The 21,323-nt window shown below is 36.1% G+C and overlaps 1 protein-coding gene across 1 annotated transcript in view; it reads left to right on the forward strand.

Moving 5' to 3' along the window:
- MOSPD2 (motile sperm domain containing 2) overlaps positions 1-21,323 on the forward strand; it is a 38,903-nt gene that overhangs the window by 16,025 nt on the left and 1,555 nt on the right. Inside the window, exons 6-14 of the mRNA XM_063342154.1 lie at positions 2,164-2,224; positions 3,472-3,510; positions 4,446-4,570; positions 9,787-9,957; positions 12,778-12,890; positions 17,207-17,303; positions 18,122-18,218; positions 18,882-19,011; positions 20,930-21,032. Of these exons, the coding sequence (XP_063198224.1) occupies positions 2,164-2,224; positions 3,472-3,510; positions 4,446-4,570; positions 9,787-9,957; positions 12,778-12,890; positions 17,207-17,303; positions 18,122-18,218; positions 18,882-19,011; positions 20,930-21,032 (936 nt within the window). The remainder of the gene's footprint in view (positions 1-2,163; positions 2,225-3,471; positions 3,511-4,445; positions 4,571-9,786; positions 9,958-12,777; positions 12,891-17,206; positions 17,304-18,121; positions 18,219-18,881; positions 19,012-20,929; positions 21,033-21,323) is intronic.

Genomic DNA, 21,323 nt, shown 5'->3' on the forward strand with positions numbered 1-21,323 from the left:
TCAGGAGCAGAATCTAAACTGGTTTAGACTGCAGGATTAAGATCTTGCCTATCGTTACATATTTATAGATTTAATATCTAAAAATCTCATAGTTTGTCTATAGGTTAAAAAAAAGCCTTATTTCTATAGAGTATTGAATTTTTTTGTATTGAATGACATGCTGTCCGATTATTCTTACAGGAATGGCTAAAAGTTGTATATTGTTCTTTCTTTTTTTGTTGTATATCAGGAATGCATTTAAATATAAGAAAAATAAAAAGCTTGCTTTCTACCTTTTCTAGGCAAGATGGTTAATGTTGCATTAGGAGGACCTTGCAGCTGTGCAGTACAGGGCCACAAGCTTTTGAAAGGATATTTCGAGACATATGGTGTAATTAAATTTTGCAAGGCAGGGTTGGTGCTCTTACCTGTGCCTTGAGAGCTATCTATCCATGCTGCTAAAGATAATACTGGAGCCATGTTTTTGTATAACAAGAATAAAGGATTGTAATAATTTCCTTGATTTGGGTTTTATGGAGCTTATCCTGCAGCAACTTCTTTCCAGTGTTTTTGAGACTCCCAGAGACACAACATCAGCAAGTGCTCTCCATAAGTGTCCCATTGTACAGTCTTGCTTTGTAGTTAGTACATTTATCACAGAACAGTAGTATTTTTTTTTAATGTCTGTTTGTAGCCATGCAGAGTAAACGATAAATATTATCCTAAAAGAACTTGGATTTCTTAGTTCTTTTCTGGAGTATGCTTCATTTGTTCGTTCCATTGTTATGGACATCTACTATGTCAGCTTCTATCACTGGCAGCTTTTGTCACTGGCAGCCAGGTAATTCTGATAGCTCATGCCTTGTTGCACCAGTTCAGGTGACTAGAATAGATGCAGTTATTGAATGGTCTGCTGAAATCTTTACTTCTTATTCCAGACTTCCATAAAAATGCTGGATCCATCCTCCTAATATCTGATAGTGCTGCTTTTGGATAGGCTGCCGAATGAAGAGTAGCGTCCTTGTCAATGCACAGGAGATTCTAATCATTGCTTGGAAATCTATCACTGTGTTTATGCTGTTAAGTGAAAGATACTACATTTGGTACAAGCAATAACCAGTTGAGATAAATACTTCTGTTAAAGGCTACCTTCTGCCTCTAAAGATATCAAGCTTTCAGTTAGTTTTTAATTACTGAAGCTACTAATACAGCTTTCAGGTTGTGGGTAAACTTCTTATACAGGGTGTTGGTTATTTTCTCTCTGTCCACAAACATTGTGATAGTGTGTTTACATCCCTTTAGGATCCTGCTCCCCACAGCGTTTTTACTGTTATGACAGGCTTTGGATCTTCCATCAGCAATATAGTTTGTACTATTTCTGAAAGTCTCCTTTGTAGTAGTGGTCCCTTCTGTTAGGACTGGGGGAAGTATGAGTACTCATGGCAGGCTTCCCACCTAACCAAAGTGTTTTGTAGTGGTAAGGTATCTTTTACTTCATTATCTATACTTATTTCATAAAATGTCTTTTTTGCCCTTTACTGTGTAGTCAGTTCTATTATACCTGGATTTCGCAACTGTACTGTTTCTGTGTGGCTGCTCATTGGATGGAAACACCCTGAAAATGCGTGGTATACAAGCAGCAATTTTGAATGCTGCCTCTGCCCACAATTTGTCTGCATACTACAAACTAATACTAAAACGAAAAATTCTCTTAAAAGGAAAACTTACTACTGCACTCAGGATCTTCCAGAGAAAAAAATACATTGAAGAATATGCAAGATAAGCTATTGAAGGGAAATTTTCGTATGCTTAGTGCTCTCCCTTGTAAGGCATTAAGATAACTTGTTAGGCTTCTTTAGGGTTAAAGGTTTATTTTTCCTGTATCTTTCCATTACAGCTGAAATCCTGTTGATACTCTGCAGTAGTTCAGACACCTAATTTATTGCATTGATAATAGGTCTGTTGACTGCTTTGTTACATCATAAAGCTAATTTTGACCACCATCCTGCAGCAATTTAATGAAGTGAAAAGCATTGCATTGAGTTTGGATGGTGTTTGCAGTATGGGTAAAACTTGAATATAGACGATTACAATGTAAGTATATTGTGCTATTCAATAAATGCCGTGGCTTAACTAAGCCTGTACTTGATTTCCATTAGCATTTACTCTGTGCTTTTATTTTAGGACTTGGATTTTGTTCGGTTTATTGTCAACTGTTTTACAGATTATTACCCAAACTTCCTCAGTAAGTATTGTATATAACTTCTTAAGCACTGTAGACTTGTGTAACAAGAGTATTTCATAATGTTGCAGATGATGGGGGAGACTTTAAATCTTTTTCCACGTGCTTCGTGTGGTAACTACATGGAACACTGGGATGTTACAGATTCAGAATATTTTTGTGCTCATAAATAAGCACAACTTCATATTGCAAATAAATTTTCATCAAAACTCAACTGGCATTGCATGAAATAAGAATCTCAGACATGTTTTCACAGATTAAAAATTAATATAAGCATCTAGTAGAACTGAATTGGCTTCTTGTTTCTTTTGTTCCTTGTTACTTGGGTAGAAGCTTTGCAAACTTGCATGACAGTTTGTATCTTTTAGGAGTCTTCAGGGGACAAAGAATGAATGGCTATAGAAAATTTTTGGGAGCAATGGTTTACTCTGAACAGATTAAGGCATATTTGTGTGCACACTTGGAAAAACCTGCTTATTGCCTGCTAATTTTTTTATGGATGGCAAACTGGCACATGGATGGCACTGAATATTGTTTGCCCGCTCATCTTACATGAGTTACAAATTGTAGGTAGAAATGTATCTGTGAATATTGAAATTCTGTACAGCAGCTGCTTGAACTCTGAATATTAGATTTCAGATTGCTATCAAAGTTTAAAACTTTGATCAAATATCCAATGTAAAGGCAAGCACAACCTTTGTGGTTTTGGTTTTTTGAAGAGAAAAATTTTGGGACACTTCTGAGTGAAAGTACTAACTTTTTAGACTTCTCTGCTAGAACAAAGAAAGCTTGTAAAAAATGTAGATTTACAAAGACACTCACTATTGGCTTCTTTGGGAAAAAGAGGTGTTGAATATAGGTGTTAAGCTTTCTTCTCCATTCAGTAGTTGCTTTTCTAGCTCAGGTTGAGATCTTACCTTTGTCTGCCTTATTTGAGGTGATTACTTATAAGTAACATTATGTCAGAAAAGTAGTATCCCAGAGAAGTATATAAACAGTGTTAACCGTTTATTAACAGTTTATTAACTGCTTTCCAAGCAGACAGCTAATGTATTCATATAGTAATAAAAATAGGTTTATACATTTTAAAAACAATTATACAAAATTCCTTCTATAAGGAAGTGAACATGGAGGCTTCTAAAAATGAGTATTCACTTTTTACATGACCGTTAGTGCTGTGCTGCCTCTTCAACACAGAAATACATAATACTTCGTGTTCAGGTTATCTCCTCTTCTTTTTCTCTTTTCAGCAAAGATAGTGATCTTTGAAATGCCATGGATAATGAATGGTGAGTTGTTTGGTTTTGGGGTAGGCGTTTTGTTTTTTGGTTTTTGGGGTTTTTTTTAAGATCATGATAGCCTTTTAAAATTAGTAGCGTAAATAGGAAGTGTTTTTCTGCTCTGTGCAGATCATACTTTAGATTGCATCTGTATTTATCCTGTTATCTTTAAAGCTTGGGAAACCTTGATAAATAGTTTTTTCCTTGAATGTTTCCAACTGTAGTCCTTTCAAAGTTAGATCTGTTCATGATTTAGGAGTACTGTCAAGAAATGATGGACACTATAACCAGCCAAAAACTAGAATCACAATTTAAGATAGATGCCCAACACTGATATCGTTGCATATGTTTTGATATGTGTACTTCAGTAATTATGTTTAATTATAATGTACAGGATAAGCATGTTATTCCTGTATTTCACCATATGAATACATATTTTTATGTGGCTTTGTATTTTTCTGTATATTCATGTTTTACCATAACTGAAATAACTACGGTGTTTGAAAATACTCTGTAGATCTAAACAAGTGTCCTTCAAAGCAGCAAAACATTTCAACTAGGAAGAGTGTATACATATCTTTCCCAAACACCCTTACTCAGATTCTGAAATACAAATGCTTTTACTTCCTCAGTACTTCCTGCGCTAAATTCCAAGACAAAAAAATTGTCATTTGTTAAATCAAAGATACGCTTTCCATGAAAGTCTGTGGTCTGTCTGCATTCATCTATAGAAAAGTGTATGTCCATAAAATACTTTCTCTAAATAATATTATTTTCCTTGCACTGTTTATTCCCATTATAATAGATACTTTCACAGCACATCCTGCTGCATCTTGTGGGATGTAGCTCACTTGCGTTCCATAAAGTGTACCAATACGCTGCAAAAAAAACGCTTCCTGACAACTTACATATACCTTTTGTGTTTTGTTGTGTTTTTCTTAAAGCTGCTTTTAAAATTGTGAAGGGTTGGCTTGGTCCAGATGCAATAAGCATGTTGAAGTTCACGAACAAGGGTGATGTACAGGAATACATCAGTGGAGAGTATCTGCCACCTCACATGGGTGGAACTGTAAGTATATTAATATATCATGGTCCTTTTGTGATATATTGAGGCACGCTTATATAAATCACATATGTGGGATTGAGAGTTGGAATTTGAAATTTCTTAAAGCTGTTCTGCCATTATAATTTGTAAATCACATTAATATAAAATGGATTAACTTCATGAGAATTTGATATCTGGCAGTCTTAAGTACAGAAATAATTTTTCTGAATCATTCATCCACTTTCAAGTCATTGGAAACCACTTACTTTTTCAGACCTCTAAAAAAAGATACTCCATTTTAAGTGTCATTCTTCCTTCTACTTCTCCCCTCCTCCTGATAAATTGGAGATTATGTGTTGGTTTATGGAACAAATTCGGTGAACAGAAAATAGGTTTCATGGCCCTCTGAGATTTTTCATCCTGCTCCAAAGCTATAATTCAGTAAAGACAATCATATTGCAATTATTTTTCCTTTTTTGTCTCTAGGGCTGCTTTTTAAAACGTGGCTGTAGAAGTTTCTGGTTTTAAGAGTATATTAGAGCTCCCAAGAGTATCCTACAATCCTGTATCACTTTGACAGAACCTGGATCCTATTTTAGTGCAATTTAAATATCAAAACTGCGCAAGGATTTTGTACAACAGGTTTCATTTTTCACAAAGCTAGTAAATCAGTTTGCATAATCTTTATAATAGAATTTGCAGAAAGAGGATGTTTTTCGTTTAAAATTTTTGTAGACCATTTATGGTAATGGAATAAGCCCAATGTAGAGGAGTTATTTTTACTTGTTCTTTTCAATATTTTTTTTTTCCTGAAGTTTTTTTAGAGTTATGGCAGTAACAATATGGAGAAAAGGAAGACTGCTTCAGCCATAGGAGGAGAGGCAGCATTCCTTTGTATATAAACTCAAGGTAGAGTTCTGGTAGCCAGAACATATGCAACTTGTTTTGGGAACTTAAATACTTAATTTACCTTGATTTGTTTTAATTTGACGGAAAGTAGCAGCCTTTAAAAAGTGCTTTTGCACGAGACTCTTGAGGAAAAGATTATATTGTCTTTCTCTGTGGAAAATTGCTGCCCAAACTGCCCAGGTTCATATAAGAACTTTCTCATGTTAGAGAAAGCTGAAATTGCTGAACTTCAGGAGGGGGCACTGGGGGAAGGGCTGATGATGTCTGAAGTGGCTTCAGTAAGGACTCGAGTGGTGTGGAGCAGTGGTTCTGGGCCTAGCTCCCATGGTGGTGTCCTGTTGTTGCAATAGAGGGGAAAGTTCTTTTCCTCCTTCTTAGAGCTGAGCATCTCCTGTCTGCTTTTTAGACCATCTTACCTGATAGCTAATTAAATCTTTAAAGAAAGAAGCTTGTGGCTTTGCTAAATATCCTGGCTAAGCACACAGTTAACGTTTATCTTGTCTTGCACGGTCTGACCTGCAGGGTCTCACTGCCGGTTAGTGACTGTTGAGCACGTGGGCTCCATGTTGCCCATCTAAGAGCATTAACAAGTTCCAGAATCACATGGAGGCAGCTTATCCAAACCATTTGCCTGTGGTAGTAAGTTGCAGTGACAGAAATAAATTAGTAGAATCAGAGTACACTTGCTTGAAAAGGACTCCGAGGGTTTTGACAATTTCAGAAAAACAGATTAATCTCTGCATGTTAAAAGCATGTATTTTGAACCAGGAGATGTTTTGTCTAACTACTGAGTCTCTTTGGTATTTAGCCACTTGATGGATGTTTTGAACTTTTAACCTCAGAACTGTCATCATCTGGAAGCATTGTTGGCAAATACTTAGACTCCAAAATTATGCACCAGATCCTCCTTCCAAAGATTTCTTCAGTGCATACATTAAAACAGTATTTTGCATCTCTCTGAAAGCAAGGAGTTTTTCAAACAGAAGACAGACAACTTACTGACCTTTTATCAGAATTTAACTTTTCTTGATGGGCTTAACCATGGCTCCACTTGAGGCAGCTAGAGTCCCTGAAGATAGAGTACATTCACCAGTATTACTGTTGTCAGGCCTGTTTTTTTTAAGGCAGTATCTGACTTGCACAAATTCATTCCCTCCACTCAAGCATTTGGTTTTTGGGTTTGGGTTTGTTGTTTTTTGGGGGTTTTTTTGCCTCCTTCCAGTTCTCATTCTGTCGTCTTTGATTTCCACACATTTAGGAACAGATTGTCATGTTTGCGACTAGCATGATGCAGGTGAAGAGCACAGCATATCTGTTCAGAACTTTGTACTTTATACGGTAGCCATAAGTAGACTCATTCTTTCTCCTGTGTCCCCTATTAGGATTTGTCTTGGAAGAGCCAGGTCTTGCCAGGAATAAACAAGTAGTGGAGCAGATCATTTGGCTAGTTTCTTTGGGGAGATACAGAGAACATAAGTACAGTGGAATCTAGGTATGCAAGAGGAATGTTAGAGACTAGTTTTGTAATTAACAAAAAAAAATCCATTTTGGAAATAGAATTAATAATGTTGAACTCGGAGTCAATGGTTACTTTGCTTGGGTTGAATGAACTGTTCTGTCTCCATCAGAAGCCTTCAAGCTTCCATATCTCAGTGAAGTTATCTTTAAGTATGTTTTGGTTTCGCTGTGGCTTGGGGTCACTCGAAGGCTGAATCTGAAGTTTTCCTTAGCATGAAAATCCTTCAATTAACTGTCAACCTGCTGTGAAAGGAGGAACATAACTTGCTTGGTTTTAGACAACAATGCACAAAGATGTCTCCAGAGTATCAAAAGCATTAAAAATAATTATGGAAAACAGAAGCTTAGATTTTGCAGGACTTTAAATAGGACTTTAAATAGGACTTATGTTTATATTCCAAGTCCTCATCAATGTCTGTTGGCTGTGACTGTTACCATACTGCTAATCAAGAGGGATTGCATACCATATACCTGGCTTTGAGTGGTTCTTTTCCATGCTGCGCAGATGTCCCTCTCTTTGTAGTCGGTTTGTCTTGTAGAACTTGTTGAAATTGCCCCAAACAGATTTAGGAGCAAGCTAATCTGGAAAATTATGATTAGGTGCTCGAAAGCCACTCGTGAATCATTTTCGTTTAGTAATAAATGTATACTAAGTTAGTGTTTTCTTGGATTCCCAATCTGTTGTATTCCACATTCTACCTGTTCCAGCTGTTGATGTTAATGCTGGAACAGTCCAAATCTTAAGGCATACATGCTTTTGGCTGTCCAGGAAGATTTGTTGCTTCTTCAATAATATTTTGTGCAAGGTTGATGTACATACAGTGTACACATTGATGCAAGACGTACATGCAGTAGGGTGTTAGTTTGTGTATTTGCCCAGTTTTCCTTTGTCAGAGATGGGCAATCCATCCTTATTAAATCCAAGATTCTCTCCACTAGTGCCAATATTGAACAATGTGTGCAACTAGAATGCTGTGCTCTTCACCTGGGTATCTGAATTGGTAGCCCATAGCTTCTTGGAAGGACATTTTATAGGTCAGTGGCCTGAAGCTAAGACATCACTAAGCATTTGCATGTGACTTCATGGCCACTGTGTGCATGTAGTCTTAGAAAACATCACTACAATGATTAAGATGTCTCTACCACAATTGCCAAACAGTAAAAACATCCGCTGTAAAAGAAAGTGATTAGTCTATATAATTATTCAATGCTACATATCAAGCATTGAATAAATCTGTCTTGTTTATCTGTCTGAGGTTTTCACTCTGTTGGTAGATAAGCTCATGTCACTGAAACTTATGGACTGTGATTGGAAAGTGTGGTACTTTAAGTTGTCCCAGTGATGAAATTCTGCTCAGCTCCTGAAGCTGTCCATCGTCGTGGATTAATGTGGCCAAGTGAAATGTGTAGCAAAATTAGCATCTCTTTATTAAGATCACTTTTTCATATGCCCTTCAACATCTGCTGGAAAGGAGTGAAAAAGCTGTTTATCAGTTTGGCTAAGGGTAAGGTGGCTATTTCTGCCTTGTATTTGCAAATGGAGGATGTCAGTACTCTGCAAGCCTACTGTAGGGTTGCTAGCACTCTGGAGTCTTTTCTGATGGTGAATTAGTCTGTTCCTGATACTTAAAGTTTGTCCTTTAGGCCCTTAATAGGATATTGCTTAAGCCAGTGGATACCTGTTTCATTCACTTAAAGGTCTGTGACTGTTGCTTCAGCCTGAAGAATAGGAGAGATTTAGGCCTTGATTATAGATTAGCAGGAAGTATGCTGTTTTGTTTGGGGTTTCTTTTTTTTCCCCCTAACATCACATTATTCTTTATGCTTAGAGAAAGCATACTTGCGTATGGAGAGCTCTCTTGAAACGCTTTCTTTAACTTCCTGCTGGTAGCATAGTTTGGGAACTGTGGGCATGGCTTGAGTTTCCCTCACAAGAGTCAAAGCTATGTCATTTTCCTCCTCCACTGGAAAAGCTGACAAATTAATTCAGTTTACTTGGGGTTTAAAACTTCGAAAATGCAGTAGGAACAGAGACCCTTGTTTAAACGCTGTTTCTAACGTTAGATGTGCTATAACTATTTTGGGAATGTTAAGAGACTTTCTAGTTAGCAAAAACTGTTTTCACTGGTCCTCCAATACAAGAGGTACCCCCACTGTAGAAGCATCGAGAACTTAAATATGCTGCCTCTATGTTACTTAGGTATCTAGAGTATGATCATTAAAATGATTTAGCATTCCAAAGACTGAGGTCTGAGTTGCAGGATATGTTAAAGGTCCACACACTAGGTTAAACTTAGGGATTGTTAAGGGTTGTTTTCTGGTTTTGTTTTTTGTTGTTTGGTTGGGGTTTTTTTGTTTTCTTTTAATTGTGGCGATTGTGAAACTAAAATACAAAGAACAACTGAAGTTTTTCATCACTTTTGGAACATTCTTTAGAAATAGCTGTCATAGGTTTTAAACCATGTTTCCTAGGACTAAGAACAAAACTTCAGCATTAGGACTCTGAATGTTGATCCTCGATAGACCAGATTCTGCAGTTCTGCTGCGACTATAAATAACAACAGTGGTTACAATTTAGTGGATTCATTGTGTGACTGTATTTATTAGTCTATTAGTGATAAAATAATGATAAAATAAAAACTGTTGGTAGTGTCAGCTTTCTGCACAGGTGGCCAACTTAATGGATAAATGAAATATACAAGTCATGTGAAATGAAAAAAATGACTGTATTTGCATTTTAAAAAATACTACAGAAGGCACTTTTTCTCGTCCTCCTAAATAACTGGTCCTTTAAAAATCTCCGTATGTTTTAGGATTCTTTCAAGTACAGCTATCCTCCATTGGTTGATGATGATTTTCAAACTCCTTTATGTGAAAATGGGCCCGTTGCTAGTGAAGATGAGCCTGAAAGTAAAGAAGAGATAGATGCGGATACCAAGGAGACTGGGGAGCTGAATGAAGAACAAAACCTTAATCAGAAAAAGGTATCTAACTCTGAAGGTTGAGGCAAGCTTAGTTAAATGGTTATAAAGTGGGACAAGAGGCATATAATTTTTGTTTCTTGTCAGTCTTTTTCTTTGTGTATTGATTATTTTTTTAAACTTTTTTCTGACCTCCAGTTTGATAAAAGAACACAGTAAAACTGAAAAATATGCTTGCAGTTTCACCCTTGCTTCTTAGTCTGTTAAGACCAGTTTCATGCTTCTGAATGTGTAAAATGTCTGTCGAATATTTAGTGTATTTCTGGAATATAATGAATTTTACGGTAAAATTTAAAAAGTCTGTTTTGTTTTTAAAGATTATGTCTTTCTTGTGTTGGTTTATTTTTAATCTTGTTTTATCTAGTGGTTTGCATGAAAAAATATTAACAGATAAATATATATACTTTACTGGATGTAAATTTGTTTTCTTAAATTATTGATAAAATCTCAATATATAAAAGTTTTCATTTAATCTCAGGAGAAATTGTATCCCTAATCCATCAATGCTGTTTTACAATATAATCTTCCTGCAGTGGTGTTTATCCAGAAATATAAAGGCATTTTTTTTATACAAGTCCATATGAAGTGATATTAAGGAATGTGCAGTGATGGTCTGTTGGGATATCACTCCTGAAAATAGCAGGAAAAATCTGAAATTCACCACTCTAGTGCTATAATTAATGTTGGAAGATTAATTGCAAAACTTCTGTTTAGTGGAGTAGAATGCTTTAATATTACACTTTGAGTTTCATTTGCTGTTTTAAGTTTTTGTCAGAATAATTTGAAACACAGCTCACTTTACATAGTCCAGCTCTTCAGTGCAATTTGGCCAGCTATTTAAAAAAAAAAAAAAAAAGATAATTTCACTGACTTTAAGGTTGAAAGGAAGCATTAGAAAACCATGGTGACCTCCTGACCATTAGACTCAGTAGCTTGTTTTGGTTGTAGTACATATTCCAAGCTCTGATTCTCAGATATAGAAACGTAGAGAATTCCTGTTCAGTGTGTGAGTTGGCTTTGTGCTTAATAGCCTCAGTGTTAGCTTTTAATTTGCTTGGCTAAGTTCAGCTTTCTGCTTACAGTATTTTTTTACTTTTCACTCTTAAAAAATAATAATTTCGTTTATGGTATTTTCTCTTTTATACAGCATAATCAGGCTGCTACTCAGTCTTTACAATGAACTAATAATAAGATTGCCATTTATGCTCATTATGTATCAATTAATATTAAGGCACATATAAGGCCTTGCCTTTAACATTAAAAATTTTCAGACCGTATCTCATTGTTGATGGTACTATTTCTGTAAGAAGTAGATTATTTTTTTTTGCTTCAACTCACCATTCTTCTGTTCATGTATTTAAGAATAATACTTGCTATTTCTTCCACAGCAAGTACGCCATTGCTTGCCACTTCAATATTATGTCCTTTTCAGAAATGTGTTTTCAGAAACACTCCCCTGTTGTCTCAGAATGATTGGCATTTCTTATTTCTAATTTAATTGTTGTTACTTGACTGTATCTAAATAGAAATATTCAAATATTTTTTAAGTAAGGCCAGCTTCCAAACTAAAAGATTTCAAGTGGTCTTTGAGGTATCATTGTCTTCATTATGGTTCACTGCACTCCCAGTCTTTATATGCAGACTCTTGTCATCACTAAGAATTCCTCTTGATTTGATTTATATGTATGCCTCTTCTTGTCCCATAGAAGGGATGATTTTTTCCACAGAGCAGAGGGAGCCATGAGTGATAAACTTGGTTAGTAAGTGCCTCTCCTGTAGATGCCTGCATTTGGCAAGAAGGACTCCATCTTAAATGTCTACTATAGTAATATTTTTCTATGGTAGTTGTAGTTAGATTTATGTAGAATAGAGCCCAAAACATAACTAGTGCAGTGTATTTACACACTAACCTTTTGCTATAACTGTAATTATAAAAAAATGGAATCAAATTGCTGGGTGGTTCTCTTTATAAAAGCTGTTTTCTTACAAGATTTTGTATTACTTTCATTCCCATACTTCAAATTTACGTAAACGGAATTCTCTTCATGTCTTCTCTCTGTGTTTTAAGTGGAATAAAAACAAGGCTAAGCAGACTGTTCAGGTACCTGATCTTGAGTCATGATGTCACCAGTTCTTTCTGTTTCCTATATCCCCCTCCCCCCATTTTGCATTTTGAATTCCAGAGTTCTTTCATTTTTTATAAGATGTCCAGGCCTGCTGACCTGTGTTTTCTTAATGTAATAGAGGAAAACCCTCAGAACCCGAGATATCTGCAGTTTTGGATGCACCAATTAAATCAGGATTATTTCTTTTAAATTCTCCAATACTTCAGAGTTCCATGTAAAAGCAGTGAAGATATGTTTAGCAACACTGCAGTACAATAAAGCGTGAAATTGTTATTGTGTTTTCTGTTCAGTGTTGCAGTGATTGTATTGGGGTGTCTATTTTAATTGAAAAGTTTTGCCATGGAAGAATGCTTCATAATCGTAAAATTCAATCTTAATCATAAGTATTTGAGGTACTATAACATGTCTGGAGTTTTTAAAAACAACCAACTTGGGTATCAGGAAGTTACATGGAAAAAAAAAAACAAAGCAGAAGTTTTGTTTCATGCATGTTTAATATATTATTTAACTTCTATAAGAAATCATTTTATTCAGTGGCCTTCAAGCAGCTTCAGGGAATGAATACATATTAATCTTGGTCTGAAATACATAAATTGTTGAAATAAGCCACCTAATATTCTTTAAAATACCTGCATGATTCTGTAACATGTATAACCCAGGTTTCTAGTTAATCATTATAACTATCATTTCTACTTAGATGAATTCTGTAGAACAAATTTCCAAATCAGAGGAAACTGACAAAACAGAGTTCAAACCAAAAAATGCAAAGAAAGCATTAACCACTTTTAAAGGACCTTTATTACATATCAGGTAATAATAATTTTCTTTTATTTTTTTTTTTTTTTTTACAATGTGCTTTGGACACTTGAGTACTGAACTAGTTCAGAGTATTAGAGGAAAACATTAGTTATAAACATCCTTCCAAGAATGATTTTTACAAAGCTCAAACAATTTTTCTGGTTTTACGTGTTTTTAGTGAATTTTTTGGTGTTGCTATTTGCATGCGTTTTGTAATAATTAGTAGGTGTATATTTCATAGAATAAAGAAGCATTTCATGGTTTGATTTATACTGAGAAACTGTCTGCCACCGGTTTTTGTTAAACGTATGCTTATCTGTAATGAGAGCAGACGTTTGACACAGTTTGATTTCATTGGCTTAAAAACAATGTGTTTACTAAAACAGCTTTCATTGTTAATCATGCTTAAATTCTTTTAACTTAAGATGGATATTAAACTTAATGAATGTGTCCAATTTATTTTGTGTGAGAAGTACTCTGGGTAAATGGCATATATGCTCAGAAGATTTTTGTCATCCAAGAGGCTTACGTCTTGCAGTGAATCTGCTTTTTTATCATTGAACTAGGAAAAAACCCAAACAATTAGTCAATATAACTTTTTCTTTTCACTGCCTTTCAGGTTAAGATGCTTGTTTAGAAGTCGATTTAGATGTTAACTTTTATTTTCACTTCCAGTTTGCTATTAGATGAATGAAGAAAATATCTAATTTATAGGTAATTCCTTAGCTAATTTTGTAAGTGCTGTACTGAATTAGTTCTGGAATGAATTTGAATAATGACATGCTCATTAGCATCAAAAATATTTTATATGTGATATTTTCCTGATTTTGAAATTAAAATTATTTTTATAGTCCGTTATGTGCAAAAACCTCCTCTGTATAGACTGAATTTCTAATATGGTAGGTCAAAGGCATAGACTGCAGAATTATGATGTTTCAAACAATGCGTAAAATTTTCTGTCCCCAAGACAAAAGAAGCTGTGTTCTTCCATCCACTTCTTAAAAATAAAATAAAATTAAAAAAAAAAAATAATAATACACCAACCAAAAACCCCACACAAAACTACCTTTTTTTTCTCTTAAAATATTTCAAGTTCTACCAGTGAAATAGAAGTGTTGGAGTTTCAGAGAAATTGTCTGAGCAGCCAGGGATCACACTAGGAAAGCTAAAGCCCAGATAGAGTTAAATCTGGCTAGGGAAGTCAAGGGCAACAAGAAAAACTTCTATAGGTACGTCAGTGATAAAAGGAAGACTAGGAGAAATGTAGGCCCTCTCTGGAAGGAAACAGGAGACCTGTTCACCTGGAATATGGAGAAGGCTGAGGTACACAATGACTTTTTTGCCTCAGTCTTCACTGGTAAGGGCTCTCCCAAACCGCCCAAGTCACAGAATGCAAAGTCAGGGACTGGGAGAATGAGGAACTATCCTCTGTAGGAGAAGATCAGGTTTGAAGCTGAGGAACCTGGAAGTGCACAAGTCCATGGGACCTGATGAGATTCACACGCGAGTCTTGAGGGAACCGACAGATGAAGCTGCCAAACCACTATCCATCATATTTGAGAAGTTGTGGTAGTCTGTTGAAGTTCCCACTGACTGGGAAGGGGAAACATAACCCCCATTTTTAAAAAGGGGAAAAAAGGAAGACACAGGGAACTACAGGCCGATCAGTCTCACTTCAGTGGATGCCCCATCCCTGGAAGTGTTCAAGGCCAGGCTGGATGGGGCTTTGAGCAGCCTGGTCTCGTGGGAGGTGTCCCTGCCCAGGGCAGTGGGTTTGGAACTAGATGATTTTTAAGGTCCCTTCCAACCCAAACCAATCTGTGATTCTATGAGTTCATGTAAATTACATGAAAGAGTAAACTTAGTCAAGTATAGAGGTGTGCTAATACTTGTAGTCTTGTCGTCATGGAAAATAAAATTCTGGTGTCTCCGTTGTCCTTGCTGTTTGTTTGTGTTTTGTTGTGTTTTTTTTTTTTTTTTTAAAGTAAACTCTTGCGAGTATGCACAGTTGTTGCTGTTTATTAATATTCTAACTCTGTAGAAGCTAGAACTAGTTTTTATTTGCCTGGAATCTTTCTCAGGACACTGAATTGAAATTTATTGAACTGAGAATACATAGTGCCTCTTTAACTAGTCACAGGCACCTGTCTCAAACACTATAAGCTCTGCCAGCGTAATTAGCTTGTATTCTTGCTGATGCCAGCATTGCCCTGTGAAGGGAGCACCCTAGAGCCTGACCAGGAACCTGAGCCGTAGCAGCTCTGGCACCATGAAATTGCCAAGAACCGGCAGCCTTTCTGTGCCTTTTGAACTGTGGCTGCTGAAGACTCGGTGAGGCCTCCTTGAAGCCCTGCAGGCAGAGAGATTCCTTACCTGTCTGCTGCTTAGTAGTTGTTGGCTCTCGTGTGTGACCAAAGCTTGGTACTTGGTGCTCTTCTGTTTCTCGTCTCTGTAATCATACTCACTGGTCATCTGCCTCTTCCTGGTTTAGACCATGTTTGTGTTTGCCTTGTATACCTTACTGTGAAAGACTGGTCTTTATTGGCCTTCCTTCTCGATAAGTGAATATATTTGGTAAGGTAAAAAGCAGCAGTTTACTTGCACTGCCTGGCAGAAGCCTAGCTCATGTTGTGATGTATGTTGAGATGAGAATTTCTAGTAGAAGCTGAAATGGTTACCCCACGCACGTCAGAGTAAAGAAAGTAGTGTTTCTGTAAAAATTGAAAAGCGTCCACGTTCGTTTAAAATAAAACACCCCACCCTCCCAAAAACTATGTACCACCCACATCCAACACTATGGATCTGATTGATTTCACAGACAACAGGCATACAGTAGTGGCCCTCAAGCCCCGTTTCTTTTTATTTAGGGTTTTTTTGGGTCAATAGCTGCAGATGGTGGTGGAACAAGAAAGATCAGGCCCTGGCAGAATATTTCCTTGAGCTCTTTGTGTGGCTTGTTTTGATGCTAGTTAATGCTTTCCTGTCTCATTCGTGGTTCATCTTGCAATTGGTGTAACACACAGCTGCAATAGTACAGTATTAAGATAACAAAAATACTTTGTAATTACAATCCTTCCTTTCCCTACTGTTGGTGGTTATTTAAGTTGAGAATTTGGGAACAGGAAAAAAAAAAAAAACTGATAGGAGAAGGGGATACAGTTACCCTGTTAATCTGTTTTAAACCCATCAGTTTCTTGCTTTCTGTGTCACTTAGCTTCTCCCCACCAAAAAGAAAAAAAAAATCTTGTTGTGTGGACTGTCTAATGCATTGTAAAATATAGGCACCCCACACAGAGTCACTTGTCGGACTGCTCTTTTAGCATGGGTGTTCAGACTTGCCCTACAGCACCAGGGATTTTTCTTCTCAGCTAATACGCTGGTTTGTTTAAGTGAGAGAGGAGAGAAGGATGGGTACTATGAAAGGTCTTTGGAGGAGGAGGTCAAACTAACATGAAATCGGCATTCTGAAAAGGGTAGAAGGGAAAAATATGTAACACGTTTTTTTAAAAAGGCTTTCTGTCAAAACGATATGCAGTTCTGTAGTACTGCATAGTATGGTAGTTCTTTGTGTGCTCCTAATGTGACGTATTGAGAGAGAACACTTTTTCACTTGAGTTTTCTCTGAACTTGTGGTATATGAGCATGCCCTACTTTTTGCCTAGTAGTGTTCATTTGAATGTTTATTCCAAAATGAGTTGTGTTACTTTGATATTGGTTAAATGGTTTCATGCATGACTCTCCTAATCGCACAAGAATATTAAAAACAAGCAATAACTTTATTTATGCATGTGTCACCAGAAGTATGTGAAGACTGACTCATAAGTACAAGTGAATTTAGCTGTAGTGGTGGAACCGACTGCCACTTGCAGGTACCTGACAGCTCCTCTTACGTGTGCACTATACCCATTACAAGGATAGATGTATGGGGTGTCTGTCACGCCTTATACTCTTTAATGTTAGCATAAGTTAAAATTAATGATGCTTTCCCATAACATACCTCTGTAAGATGCAGTGGCTGAAGTGACTGTGTATTTCTGTTGGCTATTCCTGCTGCTGCAGATGGCCACACTCTTCCAGAAGGAAGAAGTCAAGGGCAGAAGTCAGCTGAGGCAGCCAGGTCCACTTGTGGTCATGAGTCAACCCTGAGCTTCACTACAAAATTTCTGCATTTTGTTTTCACAGCTTTTTTTTGATGAAAAACTGTTAAAAGTGACTGTAGCTGCAGGGTTGAAAGTATTTTATTTTCCTGGAGGTGTGGATGGGTTTTTTTCTGTGATGCGTTTTAAAGATAATTTCAAGAAACTAATTCTTCTTAAATTTCTTATTAGCCCAGCAGAAGAACTATATTTTGGATCCAAAGAAACTGGAGAGAAAAAATGTTTGATAGTTCTCACAAATGTCACTAAAAACATAGTGGCTTTTAAGGTAAGAAAGTATTTTATGTGTTACCTGGTTTACTTTACTAAATGTGTAACTTTTTCTTGGTTTCGGTAAGGAGGAAGAAATACTATTAAACCCGCTTTTCAGTCTAAATTTTTTATTCTGTAGTGATGTTTGAAGCAGATCAAAGACATACGGCTGAATTTATGCCTATTATGTACCGCCCAAAAGGGGATAATCAGTAAGACAAATCTTCGGAGCACTGACTGGAAGAGAGCTATGGTGATAGTTAATTCTTTAGTGAGAGTCTAATACTTCCTGAAAAAAAGAAAGGCTTGAGCATTGAAAAGTAATCTTTTTAGAATTTTTCTCTTTTTTAAGTCTTAGCTGGGAACAAGTTGCTAATGCTCCAAAGTGATGCAGCTCCATCTGCAAATGGCACCGTCAAAGGAACGAATGCAGTCATGTTTGCTTCAGAAATAGAGTTGACTTGCGTCTTGATTCGTTTTTTCACCACATCTTTTGTGTTCTCTGCACACAAAACTAACTAAAAGTTTCCATACTTTCATATGAAGAATTTTAACATAATCCATTTGATATTCTTGGCTCTTTTTAAGCATGTATATAAGAGAGAAAAATAGCGCGTGCTAGAAAAGATAGAAGTGGTTGAGAGGGAGGAAGAAGAGAAATACCAGTGTCAGATTAGTCCTACAAAATAAAATATTTTAAAGAGTATATGTATTACTGTGTCTTAATGTTTAAGCTTTTGGTGATTATAGTTATTACAGAGTGAGGGAGGTTATGAAACAGTCATATTTGTGAATGCATTTACTATATGCTTGTTTGGTATTTTTTCTTTATAGGTGAGAACAACTGCTCCTGAAAAATACAGAGTTAAACCCAGTAACAGCAGTTGTGAACCTGGCACATCGTTGGATATAATAGTCTCTCTTCATGGTGGTAAGTAAAATCTTACAGTAGAATTTTTAAGAAGTCTGGACAAGTTTTATTAACAGGCTGACTGCTCTAGATACTAACCTTTGTGTGTGCTTGCTGGGGTGTAAGACTGACTGACACCCATGTCTACCTGACTGTTGTATGAGGGTGTTACTATTTGTAAAAACACATGGATATCAGACAGCATTTGAGTAACTGCCTGTACTGATTTACTACTCCACTTAGGCATAAGCAACTGTTGTCTGCAACGCATTCTGCTTCTTGTCTTAAAAAACAAAAGTTGCAGTGGCAGCTGTCTCACTTGTGCTCTGTTACAGTGGGAGTTTATCTGCAGTAAATTAGTTTCCTAAATTGTTGCAAGGACAGGTGAATTTGCTGGAGAATGCGTTCTTTACAAAATTGTGGCTTGTCCTTGTGTGTGACTCGTTCGGACGAAACTAGAACTGTTAAAACGCAACTGTAAAATTTTGGGAAAACTGTAATCAACATTGTTGAGCTTAAGAGAATGATTTCATTATTTTTATTTCTTATAAGTCAGTGTCCAATGTCCTGCAATAAACAAGCTGTCATTTTAAAAAACTTACGTTAAAAAAATGCTTCTATACGCTTTTTATTATTGTCATTTTATCCAAGCACACTTTTGCTTTTTTCTTCCTTTGAGGGCAGGTTTTGCAGCTTCTCTGCAGGATCGTTTCCTTATAATGGCAGCAGAAATGGACCAGTCTTCTGGAGCAGGTATACCAGAACTGACTCAGTTTTGGAAAGAAGTCCCTAGGACCAAAGTGATGGAACATAGGTGAGCATATGGATTTCTGTTGACAGGGCTTTTTTTAGCGATTATCATTTAGCTGTTCTATAGTACTTGCATATTATAATCAGTGAAGAATTCCCCAAACCCAGTTGTGTGCTTACTGACTGAAGTATGTTGCTGAGGCGTCTGCGCTGGTTTAAGTGATTAGACGTGTTTTGAATGCATAAAATGTCATAGTATTCTGCACATGCTCTTCTTTTTATTGTTGTTGTTCTTGTGCTGGTTAAGAGTTAAGTGGAAAAAGTGTGAATGGATGTGACAATACACACAGACAGTATATATATATTTTTTTTTTTTTTAATAAGAATGTGGTACTTGATTTTTCTAAAAAGAAACAAGCAAGGAAAGAAGACATAACAAATATAAAACTGTTTTCTAGACTATATTAAGAAATATCCCCTTTCTGCTAGGGAAAAATCATAATTTTATAGAAAATTTCTGTAAAACTTATCACATGTTCTTATGTGTGTTTTCCATATTTAATGGTGAAAAAATCACAGAATCACAGAATCTTCAGAGTTGGAAGGGACCTCTAGAGATGATCTAGTCCAACTCCCCTGCTGAAGCAGGATTGCCTAGAGCACATTACTCAGGGCTGCATCCAGGCGAGTCTTGAAAATCAAATAATACTAGGAAAATACATTTTCCCGTACACTCTTTTATATATACCCATTACTCTTCTTACTCTTCTCTCTCATCTATTCACACATCTAGTTGTATCCCTGTACATTTCTAGGAAAAGTTCCTTGTAGTTTTCTTTCCTCTAGAAGCCTTAGAGCCATGATATCGAGATGCTGTTTCATCCTTTAAAAAAAAAAAAGTAATTTGGCTGTATTTTTACTTTAGATTGTTCCTAGGGTTTGGGGGAGTTTTGGTTTGTGGGGGGGGGGTTGGAGCTGCCTTTACCTCCCCATGGCCAAAATTAACATGGAAAAAGTATTTTTGAGACTTGATGCCTAAGTCTTGCTCTATCTTTGCTTCAAATGTTTATCCCTGACTTCCCTATTAAACATCATCTACATCATGTGAGTGACCTCAAGCTTCCTTGCATAAATACTGGATTTTTTTTAAGACAGAGCCTGAAACAATAGGGACAGATTATTTTATACATTAAATTTATCACCTGCAAAGTGTGCTATGTATGTATATTACTCATGAATCAAAACTGACCTTTGCTTTTTGTTAAAACTAGATTATAAGTAGTGGAGAATATAATTATTGTCTCTTTAATACTATATGTGCAAGTACTTCATCTGAGGAATCTACTTAGATTTTATTACAGCTATTTGTCCCTTTTTTTGTTTTGTCTTGCCAGAGAAGTTTTAGCATTTCTCTTCCCTTAAAATAGAAAAATACCGCCGCCTCAGTTTAACCATTTCTTTAGCAAATAAATGTATTCTCACACTAATTGACTTGCATCAGAGCAGCTTCTGCTCTGTATTTTATAAATGGCGTAGGATTCCACTCCTACGAAATTCTGTTCTGTGTTTTCAACTGTGGAAGAAGTGGACTCCGTGAAGAATGTTGTCACTAAGGTTTAAAACAGAAAGAAAACCTTTAGATTTTCTTTGCTGCTCAATAGATTGCTGCATCTCTGGTAGTAAGTATTTGACAAAATAATCCAGTGCATCCTGTGCTATGAATTTAAAATGATGAAGACAGATTTTAACTGAGCACGCAGGTAATTTTGATCTTGCTTTTTTTGTCAAAATGTGCCAAAACGTAATTAGTGGACTGAGGAAGCCTTTTCAGACTATCATTGCAACAGTCGTTTAGAAAATTAATCAACCAGAACAGATGATAAAGTGCATATAATAATTGTTAGATGGACTGTTTACTAATAATTATACAAAGTTATATTAAATTTATGGGTTTTGGTGCATATTCTTTATCTCTTTCACAGGCTGAGGTGTCATGTTGTAGAAAGTAGTAAGCCTTCTTCTCTGACGTTAAAAGAGAACGCATTTCATATTCCAGCAAAAACCAACGAAGATTTACATATACAGGTAATAGTGTATTCCTTTGTGCTGAATATGGAACAAAATTATAAAATATGATAGAGATGAAAAGAATTTGTACTAAACCTCCGTGGTACTTCATGAATTATACTATTTGAAAAGCTCAGCAATTGAAAGTAACTAAATCAGTGATAATGATTTAGTTATTTTGTTAAATGGTAACAGTATAACAAAATACTACTTTCGGTGCAGTTTGCTAATTCCTTTTGTGTATATTACACATCTGGGGTATTGTGCTTCCTAGTGTAAAGATGTCACCTGCTTGATATCGACAATATA

The sequence above is a fragment of the Chroicocephalus ridibundus genome, chromosome 1 (genome assembly GCF_963924245.1).
Source record: "Chroicocephalus ridibundus chromosome 1, bChrRid1.1, whole genome shotgun sequence".
Classification (NCBI taxonomy): Eukaryota; Metazoa; Chordata; class Aves; order Charadriiformes; family Laridae; genus Chroicocephalus; species Chroicocephalus ridibundus.